The following is a 19,250-nucleotide window of genomic DNA, read 5'->3' as shown; positions in this document are numbered from 1 at the left end:
AAGCCTCTCCTAATGTGTACGTGTCAGTGAGCGGGAACATTTGGTAACCCCACCAACCCCTCTCTCGCCCTCACCCTGTGTTGTAGAATAATCAGATGGGACCCCCTCGGGGTGACTCCAAGCAGCTGGGTGGAGCCCCCCAGCAGCAGTCATCTCACCCTTCTGACCAGAACCACCAGCAGGCCTCCAAAGCACCTCCACCAGGCCAACAGCAGCCAGCAGAGACCCAGCCTCAGGGGGCCAAGCCTGGGAGCTTCCCCCATGACGGGGCCTCCTCTGGGGGCATGGACTCTAAGAGTGGAAGCCCCCAGAACGGCACGCCCCACGACGCTAATAGCAACCCTGGAGGGACGCCTGGCCACCAGACCCCCTCTGGGGCATCCCAACAGGGCTTCCCCTCTCTGGACCTTCCCAATGGTGCCGACGCCAAACTCACGGCCCAGCAGCAGCAGCTGGCACACGAGCTGATGTCCAGCATGGGGGACAACTCTGAGGGCCTGTCCCAGGAGCAGCTGGAGCACCGCGAACGCTCCCTGCAGACGCTACGGGACATCCAGCGCATGCTCTTCCCCGATGACAATGAGTTATCCCTCAAAGACATGGTAGCCATGGGGCAGGGCAACCCAAGCGGGCCTCCTGGGCCCAACCCTGGCATGATGGAGGGGGTGCCCAAGAAGCCTGGGGAGCAGGGCCCCCTCCAGGCCATGATGGCCCAGTCCCAGAGCCTGGGGAAGCCTGGAGGCCCTGTGGGGCCCCGTTCCGATGGCACTACGTTTGGGCCCGGAGGCCTCAGAGACATGTCGTTCTCCCCGGACGAGCTGGGGCCTCCGCCTCCTGGACCGCCTATGAATTCTCACGGAGGGCCCGGCGGTGAGCACGGGGATCACACAGGGATGAACCCGGAGCAGATGGCATGGCTGAAGCTGCAGCAGGAGTTCTACGAGGAGAAGAAAAGGAAGCAGGAGCAGATGCAGCACCGGGGGCCCATGGGCGACATGATGATGCACCAACAAGGCCCCCGGGGCCCCATGATGCGCGGGCCCCCGCCTCCCTACCAGATCAATTCAGCTGGGGAGATGTGGGGCCCCGAGCACTTCCCAGAGCAGATGAGCATGGGCCCCCGGGGCCCCATGCATCCCCACATGCAGAGGATGCCCGGCGGCTTCCCTCCTGGCATGATGAACCCGGGTATGGAGGGCGGCCCGAACCCCAGGGGGCCCCGGCCTGGAATGAGTTGGCCCGACGACATGGGACCCAACATGGGTGATGGCAGGGGGTTCCTGCCTGGACAGGGGCCGTTTGTAGGGCCACGGGGTCGGGTGGAGAGGTTCCCCAACCCACAGGCGGTGCAGGAGGCCATGTTCCAGCAGGGCATGGGGGGTGACAAGCAGGGCATGGGGCTGCCACCGGGCATGATTATGGAGATGAACAGGATGATGGGGGGAAACGGCCCCCGGGGGCCGATGAACGGCCCCGGCAACGGCCCTAACGGAGGAGGCATGATGTTTCCCAGAATGCCTGGCGACGTTGGCCCCATGAGCCCATCCTCCAGGATGGAGTTTGTCAAGGGCCTGGGCCGGGATATGGGCCCCGAGTTCAACATGGGCCCCGGGAACATGAACATGGGGCCCAACCCCCAGATGATGCAGGCTAAGATGAGGGGGGAGCCTCCCATGAACATGAGCCCCGAGGAGATGATGAAGATGAGAGGAGGCTCCATGCCAGAGAACATGGGCCCTCAGAAGATGATGCAAGGGCCTCCCTTCCCTGACCAGGGGCACCATCCAGGGGACTTCAACATGGGCCCCAACTGCCACTTCCCAGGTATGGGGCCTCACGGGCCAGGGAACCCTAGGTGCCCCAGAGTCGAACCCCCCTTTGGCCCTGACCAGCGAGGACCCAACCACGGAGGCAATGGTCGCCTCAGCCACATGCCCCCCAACTCGGGCCCGCCTCCCAACCAGAGGAACATGGGGGGCCGCAAGGGTCCTCAGGACATCCAGGGCGGCCAGGCTAACTCACCCAACATCAACCCCCTCAAGTCCCCTACGCTGAGGCAGGTCCAGTCCCCCATGCTGGGCTCGCCCTCTGGGAACCTCAAGTCCCCCCAGACGCCCTCCCAGTTGGCCGGCATGCTCCAGGGGCCCTCGGCGGCGGCAGTGGCCGCGGCCGCTGCCTCCATCAAGTCTCCCCCCATGATGGGTTCGGCCGGAGCCTCTCCCGTCCACATGAAGTCACCCTCGCTCCCGGCACCCTCCCCAGGGTGGACATCATCTCCCAAGCCCCCCATGCAGAGCCCAGGCATCCCCCAGAACAACAAGCAGCCCCCACTCAGCATGACCTCACCCAACATGATGGGCAACGTGGAGCAAGGTGAGTCCCAGAAGTTTCTCCTCTGTTAGCTTTCCGTCAATTCAGTTCAGTAGATTGTGCTTTATGGACTGAATCTTGACTTGAGATCTGTGCTTTTAACTCAGACTTAGGCAATGGGAGATTTGTGTGAAAGCTTGAGTTTAATTAGGGTTCAGCCCTACGTATGCTCTGCATAAGAAGATACAGTGGATTTATGTAACTGATCTCTCCTCTCTCTCCCTCTTCCCTCGCTCCCCTTCTCTTCCTCTCCCTCTTCTCTCGCTCCCCTTCTCTCCCTCTTCTCTCCCCCCTTCTCGTCGTCCTCTCACTCTCCCCTTCAGGAGGGAATGGTCCCACCACAGCACCCCCTTCCAGCAGTGCTTCCAGTCTTCCGTCTGGCAGCCCCTACGCCCTGCCCCCTGAGCCCACGATATCTCAGAACCCCCTGTCCATCATGATGTCGCGCATGTCCAAGTTCGCCATGCCCACTTCCACGCCCCTCTACCACGACGCCATCAAAACGGTGGCGAGCTCGGACGACGACTCGCCGCCGGCCCGCTCGCCGAACCTGCCACCCATGAACATGTCTGGTAAGAGCTCCAACATGCTGTTATATTTTGCATACATACACACACACACACAGCTGTACCAGAGAGGTAGCCGTTTAGACCAGGCCATTTTCCGTTAACGCATCACAAATCATAAATACCTATACATATCTATATCCAAATTTGCACCTTTGCAATTGCCTTTTACACACACCCCTGGAGCCTAGAAATTTCACTATACAGAGGCGTAAGCAGTATGCTTAAGCATTTTATGTTTTTGCTCTTTGTTTTATGGTTTGAATGTAGTGATCTCACCCTGTCTGTCTCTCTGCTGCCTCCTATAGGTATGGGAATGAACCACCACCCGGGCCACAACCGCATGATGGCTCCCACGTCACAAGGCCCCATGCCCGCTCTCAGCCCCATGGGCATGAACACCATGGGCTCCCAGCCCCTCTCCCACGGCATGCCTAACCAGATGCCCTCGCCCAACCCGATGGGGGGACCCCACCAGGTGCCCATGGGGCCGGGCATGATGGGGCCCCACGGCATGATGATGCCCGGCGGGCAGGAACCAGGGATGGGCAACCCTCAGATGATACCTCAGGGCCGTATGGGCTTCCCCCACCGAGGCCAGGGATTCCTCCCTGGCCACTCTCCTCCTCAGCAGGTCCCCTTCCCCCACAACGGCCCCGGGCCCCAGGGTGGTTTCCCTCACGGCATGGGTTTCCAGGTGGAGATGGGCCGAATGGGCAACATGGGCCCCGGCGGGGATCCGGGCGGCATGTGTAAACCCAACACCCCTGGAGGAGGCCAGGACTTCAACATGTTCAACAACGATAACGACCTCCACGAGGTCATGCGAACGGGAGCCACCGGAATGCCAGAGTTTGACCTCTCCCGGATTATCCCATCGGAAAAGCCCAGCCAGACTCTGTCCTACTTCCCCCGCGGAGGCGAAGGCCCGGGGGTGAAACCTCCTCACCCCTCCGGCCCCCAGGGCTTCCCTCCCCAGATGCAGGGAATGATGGTGGAGGGGAACCCCAGGATGGGGATGCCCATGCAGGGGATGGGGGGTCCGCCGGGCCCTGGCCACACGGGGGGGCCCCAAGACATGCCAATGGGGAACCCTGGCCACAATTCCATGCGGCAGCCACACCCGGGTCACCCCGGCTTCATGCCCCAGGGCATGATGGGACCCCAGCACCGGATGCTCTCGCCGGGGCAGCAGCCGGGCATGATGGGAGGACCTGGGCAGGGGATGATGCAGGTTAAAGAGAGGGGGGGGCCCATGTACAATCACACGGGCCCCGTGGGCTCGCCCAACATGATGATGTCACTCCACGGCATGGGTGGCCCCCAGCAGACTATGATGATGCCGCCTCAGATGAGGCCTCGCGGCATGGCAGGGGACATGGGCATGGGCTTCAACCCTGGTCCCGGAAACCCCGGGAACCTCATGTTCTGAGCTGCTACAGCCAAGTAGAAACTAAAGACCTGACTCGGAACCTAGGAGTCTAGAACCTGGAGTCTAGAACCTGCGCCAACAAAGGAATACACATGAGACTTGTGCTCTCTTAGGCAGGTTGTTGTGTGGACTGGGGACACATACTTTCACTCTGGCACATACTCACACATCCCGAGACACTTTTGGGCTGGTTTAGCAGTATGTCGGGTGTGGTGGTGGAACTGCAGCGTGTTCACACTGAGGGGAAGGCGGATGTACACCATTTCAGAGGGGACTGATCTTTCTCTGTTTGGGAAAACGTGGAATGTACGGCACGAGTCTAAGCTCCAGTGTTCTACGGGCGGATAGGAAATGGGCCTCTTCATAAAAACTCAAGGGTTGACCCGGGACCAGAGGTCCGTAGTTGTACTGTTGTTATAAGAACAGCTAAATTACGAAATGTAAAGAACAATAAAGCATTAAAAACACAACGAACTGAATGAAAAGACAAAAAGGTTACCATTTTTTTTTTTTACTTTCGTTTTTTTGGTCCCATTTTTGGCTGTATGTTTACATCTCATCTCATCACTACCCTCCACAGATTCAATGCTCTTCGTATTGGTGTACTGTAATTGTGTTGTTAAAGGGATTTTACTAGTGACTTCTAGTTTCTGTTTACCCATCTTCTTTTGTAAAGGAGGGTGGGGGTGTGGAAAGGGGGGGTGGGTAGCCAAATGTCGCTGCAACTCCCACTCCGAAATGCTGTTTACCATGTAGGGGGGGGGGGGTCAAAGTATTTTAAAAACTGCATTTTCCTTTGTTACTCTACATGATATGCCAAACAATGACCTCATACAGATAATAGTATTATTGAAAAAGCACAAACATGATTTAACTGTAAAGAAAGTGTTTTCTTTTCTCCTGTTTTTATTGTCAAAAAACACTTGGTTGGATGGGTGATTCTCTGTCATACGCAGTGAGGTGCTGATGAGGCCTAGAATTGGTTGTGGGTTGGGGGGGGGGGGTGATGTCTGTCACACCTCAAACCCCTCTCAGCCTTAACGGACAAACGGACACGGCAGTAAGCAAAGCCTCTGCTCTCACCCTTCCAGGCTAGGAGTACATCGAGGAGAGCGAAGAAGAAGCAGCCTTAACCATGTCTGGATTACTTGGAGGGGTGACCATGGAATTTTGCATACTTTTTTTAAACAAAAATGTCACACACAAAAAAACCGAAACAGAAAATGAGGTAGTGGGTTGTGTCTGTGTCCCTGCCTCTCCTGTGTTCACACATTGTCATGTGACTCCGTTGAATTTGGTACAGGGCTGTGGTGTTGGAAGACAAATAAAATCTATTGTTTGGTATACAAGTGGCCTGTGTTGTGTCGTATACTGTTTTCCCCTAGCACACCAGTCAATCACACCTTTTGGAGGCGTAATCTACGTATGATGAATGTCATTTTCCATCAACTATACGGAAAGATCCTTTGTGTCGATTGCAATGGATCTCACACTGTATAGAGCAATATGGCCACCTAGTGGAGAAACACTGGTCAGTGGTGCTTACATCCCATTCTTAAGAGTTCCGGGGCCCATGCCAACAACTATCATATTTTGGTACTCTACTCCAGTGGTTCTCTAACTTTTTGGGTTACTGTACCACCAAGCACATTTTGTTCCCTGAAGTACCCCCACGTGTGCATTGCACCAGTAAGCCTATGGTCTTTTGAGTCTCTTCGACTATTCCCTGTGGATAGGCAAAGCACCCCCAGGGGTACCTGGTTGAACTACTGCTCAATAGAGCCTAGTGCATTGTTAAACCCTTTTTGTTATTGAAGATTGGAACTGGCAGCAATATCTGACAGACTGGTGTTGGCAAGTGATTTTACTCCCGTGTTGAAATAATGCTTCGAGTGTATCAGGCCAAAATGATAACTACACAATCGGGGCCCGTATTCCTCAAAGTGTCTAAACTGATCCTAGATCGGCACTGCTACTCTGAGATACGTTGTGAATTCAAGCACAGGTATTGAGACTATTTCCATTGAATGTCCATACATACTCATTGTATGTAAGTTAACCAACCCCCAGGGAATTCTCTTTGGCTCCCATCCAGACCATGCCCTGGGAAACGTTGGAATAGTTCCCTAGCCTATTATCAAAACGTATAAAACACTGGGAATCAGTTCTCAAGGTTTCCTCTGGCTCCGAATGTCCACCAAGGCACTATAATTACCCAGCATTCCAGAGAACAGCCTGGTCCGTCAGCCTGGCCAAGGGGACTTTGCCCTCGACTAATTTTAGAGAGGGTAAGTGTGTCCTGCAGCTGTGAAGCCTGGCATTCATGCCTCTGGTTTATACACACAGATTAAATATGGCTATAACGAGGGGTTATAAAAGATCAGGACAAATGGATACTGATACTGAAACTCAAATGATTGACCCTGTTGCTCGATAAGAGGCCAGTTAAAAACAATTATCTCAGATGAGGTGTGTTCATAGGTCTGAAAATATCAGTCAAATACAGTGCATGGTACATATGGGATGTATATATTGAGTTTGTGCTCGTTTTACATTTTGTCTTAATGCGAAGAGAATCTGCTGTCTTTACGTACACACAGTCAATATACAATATAGTGCAGATAGAACAGTGAACATTATTGTCATCAGTGTGCAAAATAGAATCGCTATACTTAAAACATGAGTAGATAAGACTTAGCTTGCAAATTCCTATCATGTGACACGGTTAAATGTGTTTCTAACGGCAGACAATATATACTTTTATATACAAAATGAACATGAAAACATTTGTAACACTAAAGATATGGCCGGCATGCCGGATTTTCACATTGCTTTTTGCTAAAGTGCAAAGTTGACAAAAATGTGATTGCAATGACACCACCCCAATACGATATAATTCACATTAAACAAAGATGTGTTGAAAATTAGCTAGACAACTTTTTGCGGTTAATTCTTATTTAGATTTAGTTAAACATTTCAAAATGTAAATCTGAGATTTTTTAAAAGACTATACACACAGATTCAGTAAACCAGTGCAAAACTATTTCAGTTTTCGACCACATACTTTGCCAGATAAAAAAGCTAGTTCCTATTTTATATGTATATATATATATATATATATATCAGCCCTTCTGTTTGCTAATTCTGAAAGGGAATGACTTTCCAAAAATTAAGAGAATTCCTTTCTGGCTTACTCTTCAGTCTGCTAACTCACGAGCTGACAGTGATGCACTAAAATGGTATTTCCTTGACAATAGACAGGCACTTGTTTGGCAAGATCACGTTCAAGGTCTCTGCCCGGTTTTCCAATAGCATCATGCTGACCAGACCGGACACGTTGCGTGCGCGAGCGGCATGTTATTCAATTATTGCACCCACACTGCTCGTGCGCGCCAACGAGCGTCTGAGGGCTAAAATAGAAGTCGTTCCTATTTCTGACGCATATCACGCTGAAAGTCATCTCCTCATTGGTTTATAGAAGCAGGTACCCATGTGCCATCTCCTCATTGGTTATACCCACGTGGGTGATTGAAAGACGAACTTTGTTGCCGGTTGTCGTGGTAATACAATGAAAGTTTAGATGGATCACCATATAAGTTCAAAGATGAAAAAGCCTGGAAGGAGGAGAGATGACTAGAAACGATTCAGTTGGCCGTTTTATGTGTGGATTCATTGTAGGAGTAGAGGTCCTTGTGCATTTCAGGTTAAATAACAACTAAATGTTTATATCCCAGGACAAATTAGCTAGCAACAGCAAGCTAGCTAAATAGGACAAATTAATGTTAGCTAGCAAGTGCAAGCTAACTAGCTAAATTGCCATACATGTTTAATGCTTTTCGACCTGCCCCCAAATTAATGTCATTGGTTCAGAGTTTGTTTTGATATTTTAACCTGCTTGTCGTGATCGCGTTTGGTGTAGGGGGGGGCAAAATACATTTATGCACAATAGCGCACGATGGCGCACACGCGCAGCCGGTTTGGGTTAGGAGTGTTTTAATGATGCATCTTTCCTACAACGACAGAAGGAAGATGTAACATGCGTCTGCCAAAACACCACGCAGAGAGAGCGGTCGCAAAGTGCGTCGTTGGAGCATTGATACTGATAGGCTCGAAAGAAAAGGAGCGCTGGTCTCGGATCAGCTTTCTCCATTCAAATATTTTCTTAACATTATCATTATATCACAATACTACAGCTCCTATTGAGGCAGTTTATTATGAATAATGCTTACCCAATGAAAATGCACTAAATCACCGATTTGGCACATCATTGCCCACACACATCAGGGAATATATTGAGTCAAATACTGACAGTAGCCTACAAGTAGCTAAATCAGGGGTGCAACTTTCACTGGGGATGGGGGACATGCGCCCCCCCCCCCCCTACATTCCGAAATTGCATTTTTGTCCCCCCCATATCATTGGAATATGATACAAAACGATGCAACGCTGTGCTTTAGGACCATGCGGACTCCTCCGAGCGGTCGGGTAGGCTGTTTTGAGTGTATATCTGACTGGATAAAAACTTTTTTATTTTTTATTATGTCCCCCCCACTTCTAAAACCAAAGTTGTGCCCCTGAACAAAATAGAACTCAATTGATTGAACATTAAATGTCTTTCAACATTATTAAAATAGGCCTGCAGCCTACTGTTTATATTTTAATGCAGTCATCTCGGTTTTCATTTGAAGCGTATTTGTCACTTGTTTGTATCAATTGCAAACACATCGGCATCTTTGTATTTCTAGTCGACTTTGTTCTGAAGTCATCGGCGTCACAGAGACATATAAACCATGCGATTCAAAATTTAGCAGAGATTTGTGTGTATAAAGTGACGAGGGAGGGCGAAAAAGCATCTGACGCACTTAGCTGTTCTAGGAGTTGTCTGAGGCAGTCGTTAGATTACGAGCGTTTTCAAATGCAAAGTTAATAACGATGGTTTTGAGAAAAAGCTCTGAGATATAATGATGCTCCAACGAAGGTTCTAACGATGAATTTAGCCTGAAGATGGTTTTGGGAAACGGGGCACCAGGTCAGTCAGGGTATCTGAACTATGCACTACGAACTCTGTCCTCCCCACACCCTGGGAAGCGTGTGATGTCTGCTTTAACCTATGATGGCTCCACATAAATAAAGCCCTGATCAGAATAGGTTGTAGTTTGTCTGTCTCTCTTTAACCACACACAGTACACAAGAAAATATTTTTTTTCATCCCTGTAGGTCATCCCTGTAGGTCCTATTGGATCTCTGGTGGGAAGTGATGGCAACATCAGGATTCACATGGTGTGTCTGTATGTTTGTGTTGTATGCCGACGAAAGTGTCTGCGTGCCTCTGGTAAAAGTAGTGTGTGTGTTCGTGTTCGTGTGCATGCGGTGAGAGAGAGCGAGCTGACACACGCAGAGCATTCGTCTACGCGTTGCGTTTGTCGGTCACTGACAGGCAGCCATCCTTCACATATCTCTCTCTCTCTGAGTAACAGACTGGCTGTCATCTGTCCCACTTAGCTGTCCCCAGCAGCCAGTCAGTGTCACAGAGCTGATAGTGTGGCAGTGACCCACTCATTCTCAGGTCTGGCACAAGGCCCCCCTGTCTCTCAGGGAGAGACTCCGTGACAGCAATCAGAGTCAATGTCTCTGTCTCAAATGGCACCTTATTCCCCTATATAGTGCACTACTTTTGACCAAAGCTATATGTGCCCTGGTTTAAAGTAGTGCGCGATATAGGCAATAGGGTGCCATTTAGGACGCAGTCAGACAGAAGTCTCAGACAGTCACATTAGTGGATTAGTCCTGAGGGCTAAATATGAAGGCACTAACCCCTCTACAGCTGTGTTTGATTAGTTCGAGTATTACGTTTCATGACTTGTGATACTTTGTGACTTCGTTGACTTGTGCCATGCAGTGTTCAAATTAGTCCCCCACAACAGATGAGTCATAGTCATCCCAGTCTTGTGTGTGTGTTTGAAACGGTCCAGGGACAGTGTGTGTGTTGGGAATTGGGGCTAAACAGCCAAGTCATCCGGTCGCACACGGCTACTGGAGCCGCTGGTCTTGCTCAGACGCCTCTTGTCCTTCAGGAAACCATTTTGGAAGCCGTTTTGGAGCAGCGAAGGGGGCGGCGTGCAGGCGTTGGGCGTGTCGGCGTGCCCCTCATAGGTCACGTGCAGGAAGTCTTCCGTTTCAAGGTCATTGTGAACAACACGGTGGCGCTCAGTGGCCATGTTGACTGAGTTCTGCTGGTGGGCCAGCCGGTTGTTGAAGGGGGGGCAGCTAGGATGGGGGTGGGATTGGGAGTGCATGGGGTGTGTGTGAGGGGAAGAGCTAACACACTGGCTGAAGTCTGGGGGCGGGGTGCAGGGCATGGATGGACGGGGTGGGCTGTCAGGTTCAGCGGTGATGACCGTGGCACTTGAGGGCGTGCGTCCTTGTAGCAGCTGTTGCTGCTGTTGTTGTTGCTGTTGTCGTTTCCTCCTCAGAAACCTCTGACACTGCTTAAAGGCCAGGTGGTAGAGCTCCACGGCGCTGAGAAACAGCGACACGCCCGACACGGCCAGCATGAACACGATGAACACATTCTTCTCCGTGGGCCGCGAGACGTAACAGTTAACCGGGTGTGGACAGGGCCGGCTGTGGCACACGTACAGGGCATTGAGGAAGACCCCGTAGAGGATGTACTGCACCACGATGAAGACCACCTCCATTAGCGTCCGGATCAGGATGCTCAACACGTAAGTCTGCAGCAGCGCCCCGCGCAGACGCACCCTGCCCATGCCGCTGCCCTCCTTCCCGCACTCTCCCCCCTTGTCTTCCCCGTGCTCCAGATAATGCTTCTCCTCTCCGCCTTCCCCTCCTCCTTCCTCCCCGTCCCCTCCCCCCTGGTCCTCCTGCTCCTTGCGCCGGCGTTTCTCTTCCATGCGCACCGTGTGCACGGCGTGGCCCATGTAGATGAGCGACGGTGTGGACACGAAGACAATCTGCAGCACCCAGTAGCGGATGTGGGCGATGGGGAAGGCCGTGTCGTAACAAACGTTCTCGCAACCGGGCTGCTCCGTGTCGCAGGTGAAGTCCTCCTGCTCGTCGCCCCATGACGACTCGGCGGCCGTGCCCAAGACGAGAATACGAAAGATGAAGAGGATGGTGAGCCACACCTTGCCCACAGACGTCGAGTGTTCCTGCACCTCTTCCAAGAAGTTGCCCAGGAGACTCCAGTCGGCCATCACCCGTCACACACCACACCTCTGGAACGGCCTGGGAGAGAGTAGAGCGGTCAGGGACCAGTCAGTCACCATCTATAACTACCGTCTAGCCTGGTCCCAGATCTGTTTGCGTTGTCTTTCCAACTCCGATGGTCACTGGTATGCCATTGACGACAGGGGTTGGAAAGACATTACAAACAGATCTGGGACCACGTTAACTACGATCTACTGCACTTATAGATACATGAATTGCATTTCTGCATTGAATGAAAGTGCTGTTGTTCTGTGGGATATTTTATTTGTGTTTCTTTTTTCAGGACATTTGATTATTCTGCTTCATGGCTTGTCACACTTTGTGACTTGTCACACTTGTGTCATGCAGTGTTGACTTGTGTTATTATTGTGGCTGGATTCCAAGTTTCTCTTCATTACACCAAAGTATTCTGTGCTGTGCTGAGCTGCTCTGTGTACAGTACCTTACTGTACTGAGTAATGCTGTGCTGTACTATACTGAGCAATGCTGTGCTGTACTCTACTGAGTGATGCTGTTAACGATTCTATGCTGTTTTGTACCAGGCGATGTATTTGGGGCTGTGGAGTGGGTACATTAATAGACTTTTCCCCCCTGTGTGACCACAGTGGGCTCAGTAGACTGACCTAGTTTGAGCCAAGTATGTTCCCACAGCCCTGCCTGGCCCAGCAATCTGGGAAATCGGATGTCAGTTTTAAGGAAGTCTAAAGTCAACAGAAACACAGAAATAAACATGTCACGGGGCTTATCTTTGCATTACTTAGCCTGGGAAAGAGTGAGACATACTGATTTACATTTCCTTTGGCCAGAGATTGGTGGTGCGTATTTCTTGACACATTGAAAACAAACAAAATCAATAAGGAAGTGGTGACTGGTAAGATGTTAAAAAAATTTTTTTTAAATGAATAAAGAGCTAAGCACTAATACATCAATGCACTTTGCTTCTGTTGATAGAAATTAATCAGTCTCAGAACTGAGTCAAGACATTTCCAAAGGATCCGTTCCCTCAAAAGCATTTTCCAATAACAGACGTCATATGGTCATATGACAATATACAGTAAATAACTATATTATTTTTAGTATAGGAAAGTGTTCTTCTTTTTGGTGGTTGTTCAGGTCTAACTTATGAACACCGGAGCTTTACCATTTCATCACCCCATGAACTCTACTGTCAGCTCTTTTACATCTGCACTCGAACTAGCAGCGTTACCTGCCCCGATACCAAAGCCTTGGCCCTTGCAGAGCAAAGGAAACAGCTACTTCTATGTTGAACACTACTAGCACACACAGCTCACCAGCTGGCAATTCCACATCGGCTCCATCAGCACAGACAGTACAGTCGTGTGTACTCCAGACTCCCCCCACTCACACTCAAACAAAGGATAAACTTAAGTAGTGTCTATTGAACAACTTTTCATAGTACTTAGTTTCATACAGTAGGCACACAGAGAAAACCTTTATTAAACTAAATAGCATATGTAAAAAGACAGCTATGCAAGCTTGATGTTTGACAAGCTATGCAGTACGATAATTACCGTTGTACAGACCAAGTGGTTCAAGTTAAGGTTGCGTTCACTGCTAAGAAGTTGTGTTCAGTCTTACCAGCAGAGACATTTAAACTTCCTTCGACTAAAATCCATCTGGCACTGAAGGCTGTATTTTCTTCAGACTGTATAGATCCTCAGTCTTTCTCTCTAGACGAGAGTGTGTATTACTGTAACTTTGTAGCCCTTTCCCTCTCTTTCTCCCTCACTTCTCCTGAAGGGCAGGACCAATGGAAAGTATGGAGTTGCAGGATCAGTGGTCTTTAAGCTCAAGTGAGGGTGTTGATTAGACTGTGTGTGTGTGTCTGTAAGTGCATGTGTGTGCGCACATGTGTGTGTGTCTGAGGAAGAGGGAAAGCGGGGCAATAGGGTTTCCCTTCTTTATCTACAGCAGACCAGTAGTTTGTGTGTGAGGACGATTTACGCTCTAGTGGCCAGATGACAGTGACCTCAGGCAAGTTGTGGGAACTATGGTTGAGTGGAAAGTCATTTTTTATAAGACAGAATATAATTAATACTGGTCCATATTGGTTTATGTAAACGGTTATTCAAACATGGCAAAATAACCTGGAATTTATTCTAGGGGGAAGAATGGTTTTTACTGCTGGTGCACGTCTATTTAATAAATCAGTTTGACAACAGTCATTGAGACCGACTCACTTCCCATAGAAACTCACCTCCCTTTACATTTCTGTCTGAGGGGTCTTGGTCGCCATCCTGTCTCCCCCTAGGCAGTCGAGGAAGCAATGTCAAACAATATGATTGCCTACTGCCAAGGCGCTTAAAAGGAAATCGCCCGTACTCAAGAAAACGAGTCTCAGAAAAGCTCATCTCTGCTCTTTGAGAAAAAACTCTTCCATCGGTTTTTCTCACACCAAGCAGGCCAAGCAGTCAGTGTTCAAAATAAAAAATAAATACCCCAGACCAGCTCATTATGGTTTTCCTCAGTGCTTGTTGGCACTTTGCAGGCCCCGTCTTACTAGATCAGCACCAGGACAATGTACCTGACTGGGGTCTTGGCAGCTGGGGGTACTTTAGGGAGGAAGAAGGGGCTCCCTCTGCCCTTCCGCCCTGCTCCTTCTGTTGTTAACCTCGGGAAGGAGAACAATGATGCTCGCTTTACAGTGCTTGGTGCTTGTCTGGAGTCCATAGAAATAGGAATACTAGAATGGACAAAGCCCGTCAGACCACGGCAATTTCACACTCATGGCTACACAGAACATTGACTTAAATTGGAATGTCCCTTATGGCAATTATATTCCTGTGCTCTTGATACTGAGGGCAGCTTTTGAATGGAGAGAGAAGGGGGAAATACCTTGAAAACAGTCTGTGACACCTGATAGGAGAGGACAGGGTGGTTCTTTCTGTTCTGTGATATAAGGAAATCCTTTATTCTACATTTTGTCTTGTGTCTGTGTTAACCAAATAATGATAGTCCCAAAGCTCCTTGACTCCCTTATCATTCTTGTTCTCACTCTTATGCTCCTTGCTGTTCCTAGGCCGTCATTGTAAATACGAATGTGTTCTTAACTGACTTGCCTAGTTAAAGAAAGGTTAAAGATTTTTTTATTTATTAAATCATTCGCAGACCCATGTTGTCTAGATCTACACAATGTGGCTTGATTGCTGTACACTCCACACCAAACACGATTTCCACATTTCTGGAGGTCATGGCATACATACAGTATGGTCCCTCTAGGTCAGTCACAGCAAGATAGATGATTTTGACTCTTAGCCTCATGACTAATTTGAAATAGGGGAGACAGTCCACTGGGGCCTTTACCTTCCCACACTGCTCATCAATAAGTTATTATATAATCAATCTTCATACAGACCAGTTAGTCACAAATGAAAAATATTCCCATCAGGGATAGTTCACATTTGAAAGTAGAAAATAAGATGAAACTTCAAAAAGGTGAACTATCTCTCCAGCAGGGTTTACTGAAGTTTGGCACCTGAAGGATAGCCTTCCGTAGAGGTACTGTAATTGTAGAGTAAAGCAGCCATGACTTTGTTATGTTATGTCTTGGTAGACACCCACACCATTTACTCCCAGTTATTGCCACCTGGGAGCTACAGACTAAAGGGTTTGGACGTTTGGATCATCTTTAGCCTATCCTTATAGTCTATTCGCAATTCCACACTTTTACTTGACTTTTAGAAGTCTGGCCAATGACGGTAATGGACTCCTGAATCGTTCAGTCCCTTTTACTTATTTACTTTTAAGAGACTACCTAAGACCATTTTGTAATTTCACAGAGCATAGCCCTATATCTTTAAACAATATGGAGAATTAGCTTTGATTGAATAATTGCCACTAATCATTCAAAGCTTAATTATTTAACAAGCAACTTATTTAGTGTCTAAAGTCAACTGCTTCTACGAAAGATTAATGAGAAAGGTATATATAGTGTGTACAAAGGCATCAGAACCATCTAACTATGGATGTCTCAGAGTTAGTCTGACATCATGGTTCCTTTCCTTTCAGCCTCCAACACCATTCTTTCATGTCACTCGAAGCCCATTGAATACTGTTGGCCACATTTCGCCTCAAGGTCACAGGACAATGTAATATTAAGAGATTACATCAGGATAAGGGTCCACCCATTATTAATAACAATAGTCTAAGCTCTGAGAAAGTATGACTTCCCTATTTTGACTTTCTCCTGCTCTCTATATTGTTTGGCTTGCTGCTCTTTTCCTTCCTATGTCATGTTTGTTTTATTTTCGGCTCGATTTCATGTCACTTATCTTGCATGTGCTCTCTGGTTTATCATCCGATTTGCTCGGTGCTGCTGGCATGATCACCAGAAGCACAAACAAAAAGTCTAAAAGACAAGGATGGTTTTGTCTTTGGAGGCAATGCCAGAGCAGTTGACTATAAACTGCTTTAATATGTTTCGGCTGTAATCCCTTGGCCTGAAAGAGTCAACTTTAGATCTCAAATTCATCTGACAGGTCGGATAATATTTCAGTACTAACAAAAACAAGGCTTAATCCTTCAATGTCACGGCAGATGCTACAGATCTATGCTGGCTTAGAAACTGCTAATGTAAAGTTATATGTGTTGTCCAAGGCATGCATCCACACATACATGCACGCGCCAGTGGTGTAAAATACTTAAGTAAAAATACTTTAAAGTACTAATTAAGTACAACTTTTACATTTACTTCACTACGTTTCTAAAGAAAATCATGTATTTTGTGCTCCATACATTTTCCGTGACACTCAAAAGCACACAAAAGTTACATTTTGAATGCTTAGCAGGACAGGACAAGGATCCAATTCACACACGTTTCAAGAGAACATCCCTGGTCATCCCTTTTTCCTCTGATCTAGCGGACTCACTAAACACATACTTCATTTGTAAATGATGTATAAGTATTTGAGTGTGCCCCTGGCTATCTGTATATTTAAAAAACAAGAAAATGGTGCTGTCTGGTTTGCTTAATATAAGGAATAAAAAATATTTTGTACTTTTACTTCTGATAATTAAGTATATTTTAGCAATTACATTTACTTTTGATACTTAAGTATATTTAAACCCAATACTTTTAGACTTTTACTCAAGTAGTATTTTACTGGGTGACTTTCACTTTTACTTGAGTAATTTTCTATTAATGTATCTTTACTTTTACTCAAGTATGACAATTGGGTACTTTTTCCACCACTGACAGACAGACAGACAGACAGACAGACAGAGACACACACACACACACACACACACACACACACACACACACACACACACACACACACACACACACACACACACACACACACACACACACACACACACACGCACACGCACACGCACACGCACACGCACACGCACACACACATACAGTTACTCTACCTGAGATTCAGCTGCTTAGACCAGGCTGGTGCCTTTTCTGTTAAAAATGAAAATGCAGAAAGGTTTTCTCAGTGCTCAGGTGACAGGGAAGAAAAGTGAAGGACTCTCAATATTAGGGGTAAGGAATATTGTACTAGAACAGTCGTAGTCTCCGTTTCAGTATTAAGGCAAAAAGCTGTCCCTGAGAGGGTGAAATCCAGAGGTCTTGGTCTCTCTTTCTAGGGTGTGTCTCTGTTCAGACAGAAGACTGCTCGTCTTGTCTTGACACAGAAAGTTGTGTGTGTCAGGGTAAAGCAGAAAACTTAGTCTCTTTCAGTGTCCTGGCTAAAGATGACTGGGTTTGTCCCCCAATGTCGAGTCTCTCAAAAAGAGTCCAAACAGAAAGCTGTTTATCTCTCTCCTCTGGGTTAGAAAATTGAGTCTCTCACCAGCTGGCTTGATGTGTTGAGGGATCAAATCCACTATCTGTCAATGATCAGCGGAAGAAAACAGAATCTTTCAACTGTAAGAAAACTAAAATGTTTTCGTCAACTATAATTACTATTTCCCTCTCTTTCTCTTTTTTCATTCCTTGGCAGAGATCAGGGTAGAGGGACTGGTGATGCAGACTTCGAGGACGGACGGAGTAGATGAGGGCACAGACCTCAGGCTGATGAGCAAGAGCAGCTGTTTGTAATGTAGGAGATTACTAAACAGACCACGGGCAGAAATGCAGCCTTAAGCATGGTGGCAGTGGAAGAAATACCAGACATCACTTGTGGCCTGTCCTTCCTACCATACCCAGCACCCGGCAGCCCTCCAATAGCCTCCTCCCTTCCTCCTCCTCCTCTCCTCCTCCTCCTTTGCCTTCCTCTCTCTCTCAGCCCACAATGCCCTCGGTTTGCCTGCCTGGTAATCTATTCTAGAGAGAGGAATATCTCAGGTCAGGAGGGGAAGTCAGATTGTATTAGAACACAATGGCAATTCTACATTGGCCACTAACTCCCATTTTGTCTCTGCTCCCTGAACCATACATAGACCCACACACACGCACACAGGAGTGCAACGCACACGCACACACACACACACAGACTGAGCGAAAGAGAGGGGCTCATGCAATCTATTTTCAAGTAACCAAATTACAACCTGATTTTCCATGACTTCCTGGGTTTTACTGATTGCTTTGCAAGGCATGTTTGCAATATCATTACAGCCTTATGGCTATAAGCAAGTACACACTTAGAAAGAAGGTTTCCAAAAGGGTTCTTCAGCTGTCCCCATAGGAGAACCCTTTTTGGTTCAGCTGTCCCCATAGGAGAACCCAAAATGGGGAATCAAAAAGGGTTCTTCAAAGAGTTCTCCTATGGGGACAGCCGAAAAACCCTTTTAGGTTCTAGATAGCACCTTTTATTCTGAGAGAGTGTACAGTGGTAACTGTAGAAATGGCCTGTAAGCTGTTGAATGTTAACATCAAGACAACATTAGAGACATTATCATATCAGCCTTGTAATATTGTACTTACACCAGTGAAACCCTTGACGCCCGTGGTCTCCCCTACACTCCTAGAAAAATAGGTGTTATCTAGAACCTAAAAGGGTTATTTGGCTGTCCCATAGGAGAACCCTTTGGAGAACTCTTGTTGGTTCTATGTAGAACCCTTTTGGGTTCCAGGTAGAACCCTTTTCACAGAGGGTTTTACCTGGAACCAAAAAGGGTTCTCCTATAGGGACAGCCAAAGAAACCTTTTGGAACACATTTTAAAATAATCAGAATATAGGCTGTGTTCTGGCATTGATATGGACAGCTGCAGTATTCCAACCGTTCAAAATTCAACTGATCGCCTACAGCCCTGGCATGATTCGACGACAATTATTCCTTCTACAAAAACAAATGTGCCTTTCACAAAGGACCATGGAGAAATTTTCAGGCAAGCACATGGTTGGTCTAAAAAATCAGGTTTATAGCATCAACTGTCATGTCAGTCATTGTCGACCAATCAGCATGGCCAGAGGAGCTCAATCGTAACCACACAGAGAGAGTGTTTGTCTCCTGTGGGTGCTAGGCCTTTATTTACCCCTTCTTCTCCAACCTCAAATCAGAAAGAACAGCTTTGTGATGTTCAGACTTGTGACAAAACATCTGTCCGAGAGGGTACACATTTAGCCGGTTTTCTTGGTATCATGAGTTTTCCTGCTAGGTGATTGTCTAGTCTGGAGTTAGGTTCCTGGCACCAGTGTCCACACAAATCAGGGGGAAGTTAACACTACTTTAGACTTTCT

The 19,250-nt window shown here is 48.0% G+C and overlaps 2 protein-coding genes across 6 annotated transcripts in view; one reads left to right on the top strand and one right to left on the bottom strand.

The window, feature by feature from the left end:
* Positions 1-5,717, top strand: part of LOC129840723 (B-cell CLL/lymphoma 9 protein-like) — a 104,679-nt gene extending 98,962 nt beyond the window's left edge. For all 4 annotated transcript variants that reach the window (XM_055908844.1, XM_055908842.1, XM_055908841.1 and 1 more), the window contains 3 exons: positions 87-2,373; positions 2,694-2,942; positions 3,245-5,717. In XM_055908844.1, coding sequence (XP_055764819.1) covers positions 87-2,373; positions 2,694-2,942; positions 3,245-4,368 — 3,660 coding nt within the window. In that variant the 3' untranslated portion in view covers positions 4,369-5,717. The remainder of the gene's footprint in view (positions 1-86; positions 2,374-2,693; positions 2,943-3,244) is intronic.
* A 1,159-nt stretch (positions 5,718-6,876) lies between these two features.
* Positions 6,877-17,754, bottom strand: LOC129840724 (gap junction alpha-5 protein-like). Of its 2 annotated transcripts, none has more exons than XM_055908845.1 (2): positions 16,993-17,754; positions 6,877-11,613 (listed from the first exon to the last, which is right to left on the bottom strand). In XM_055908845.1, the coding sequence occupies exon 2, from the start codon at positions 11,580-11,582 to the stop codon at positions 10,368-10,370; it is 1,215 nt and encodes a 404-aa protein (XP_055764820.1). In that variant the 5' UTR covers positions 11,583-11,613; positions 16,993-17,754; the 3' UTR covers positions 6,877-10,367. The 2 variants fall into 2 exon arrangements, with proteins under 2 accessions (XP_055764820.1, XP_055764821.1); XM_055908846.1 differs by lacking the exon at positions 16,993-17,754 and adding an exon at positions 13,195-13,640.
* Between the last annotated feature and the right edge of the window lie 1,496 nt (positions 17,755-19,250).

The sequence above is a fragment of the Salvelinus fontinalis genome, chromosome 41, assembly GCF_029448725.1.
Source record: "Salvelinus fontinalis isolate EN_2023a chromosome 41, ASM2944872v1, whole genome shotgun sequence".
Classification (NCBI taxonomy): Eukaryota; Metazoa; Chordata; class Actinopteri; order Salmoniformes; family Salmonidae; genus Salvelinus; species Salvelinus fontinalis.
This window is presented reverse-complemented; position numbering and strand designations above follow the sequence as displayed.

Coding starts and splice junctions, on each gene's coding strand:
- LOC129840724 (XM_055908845.1), bottom strand. CDS start 11,582: ATGGCCGACTGGAGTCTCCTGGGCAACTTCTTGGAAGAGGTGCAGGAA.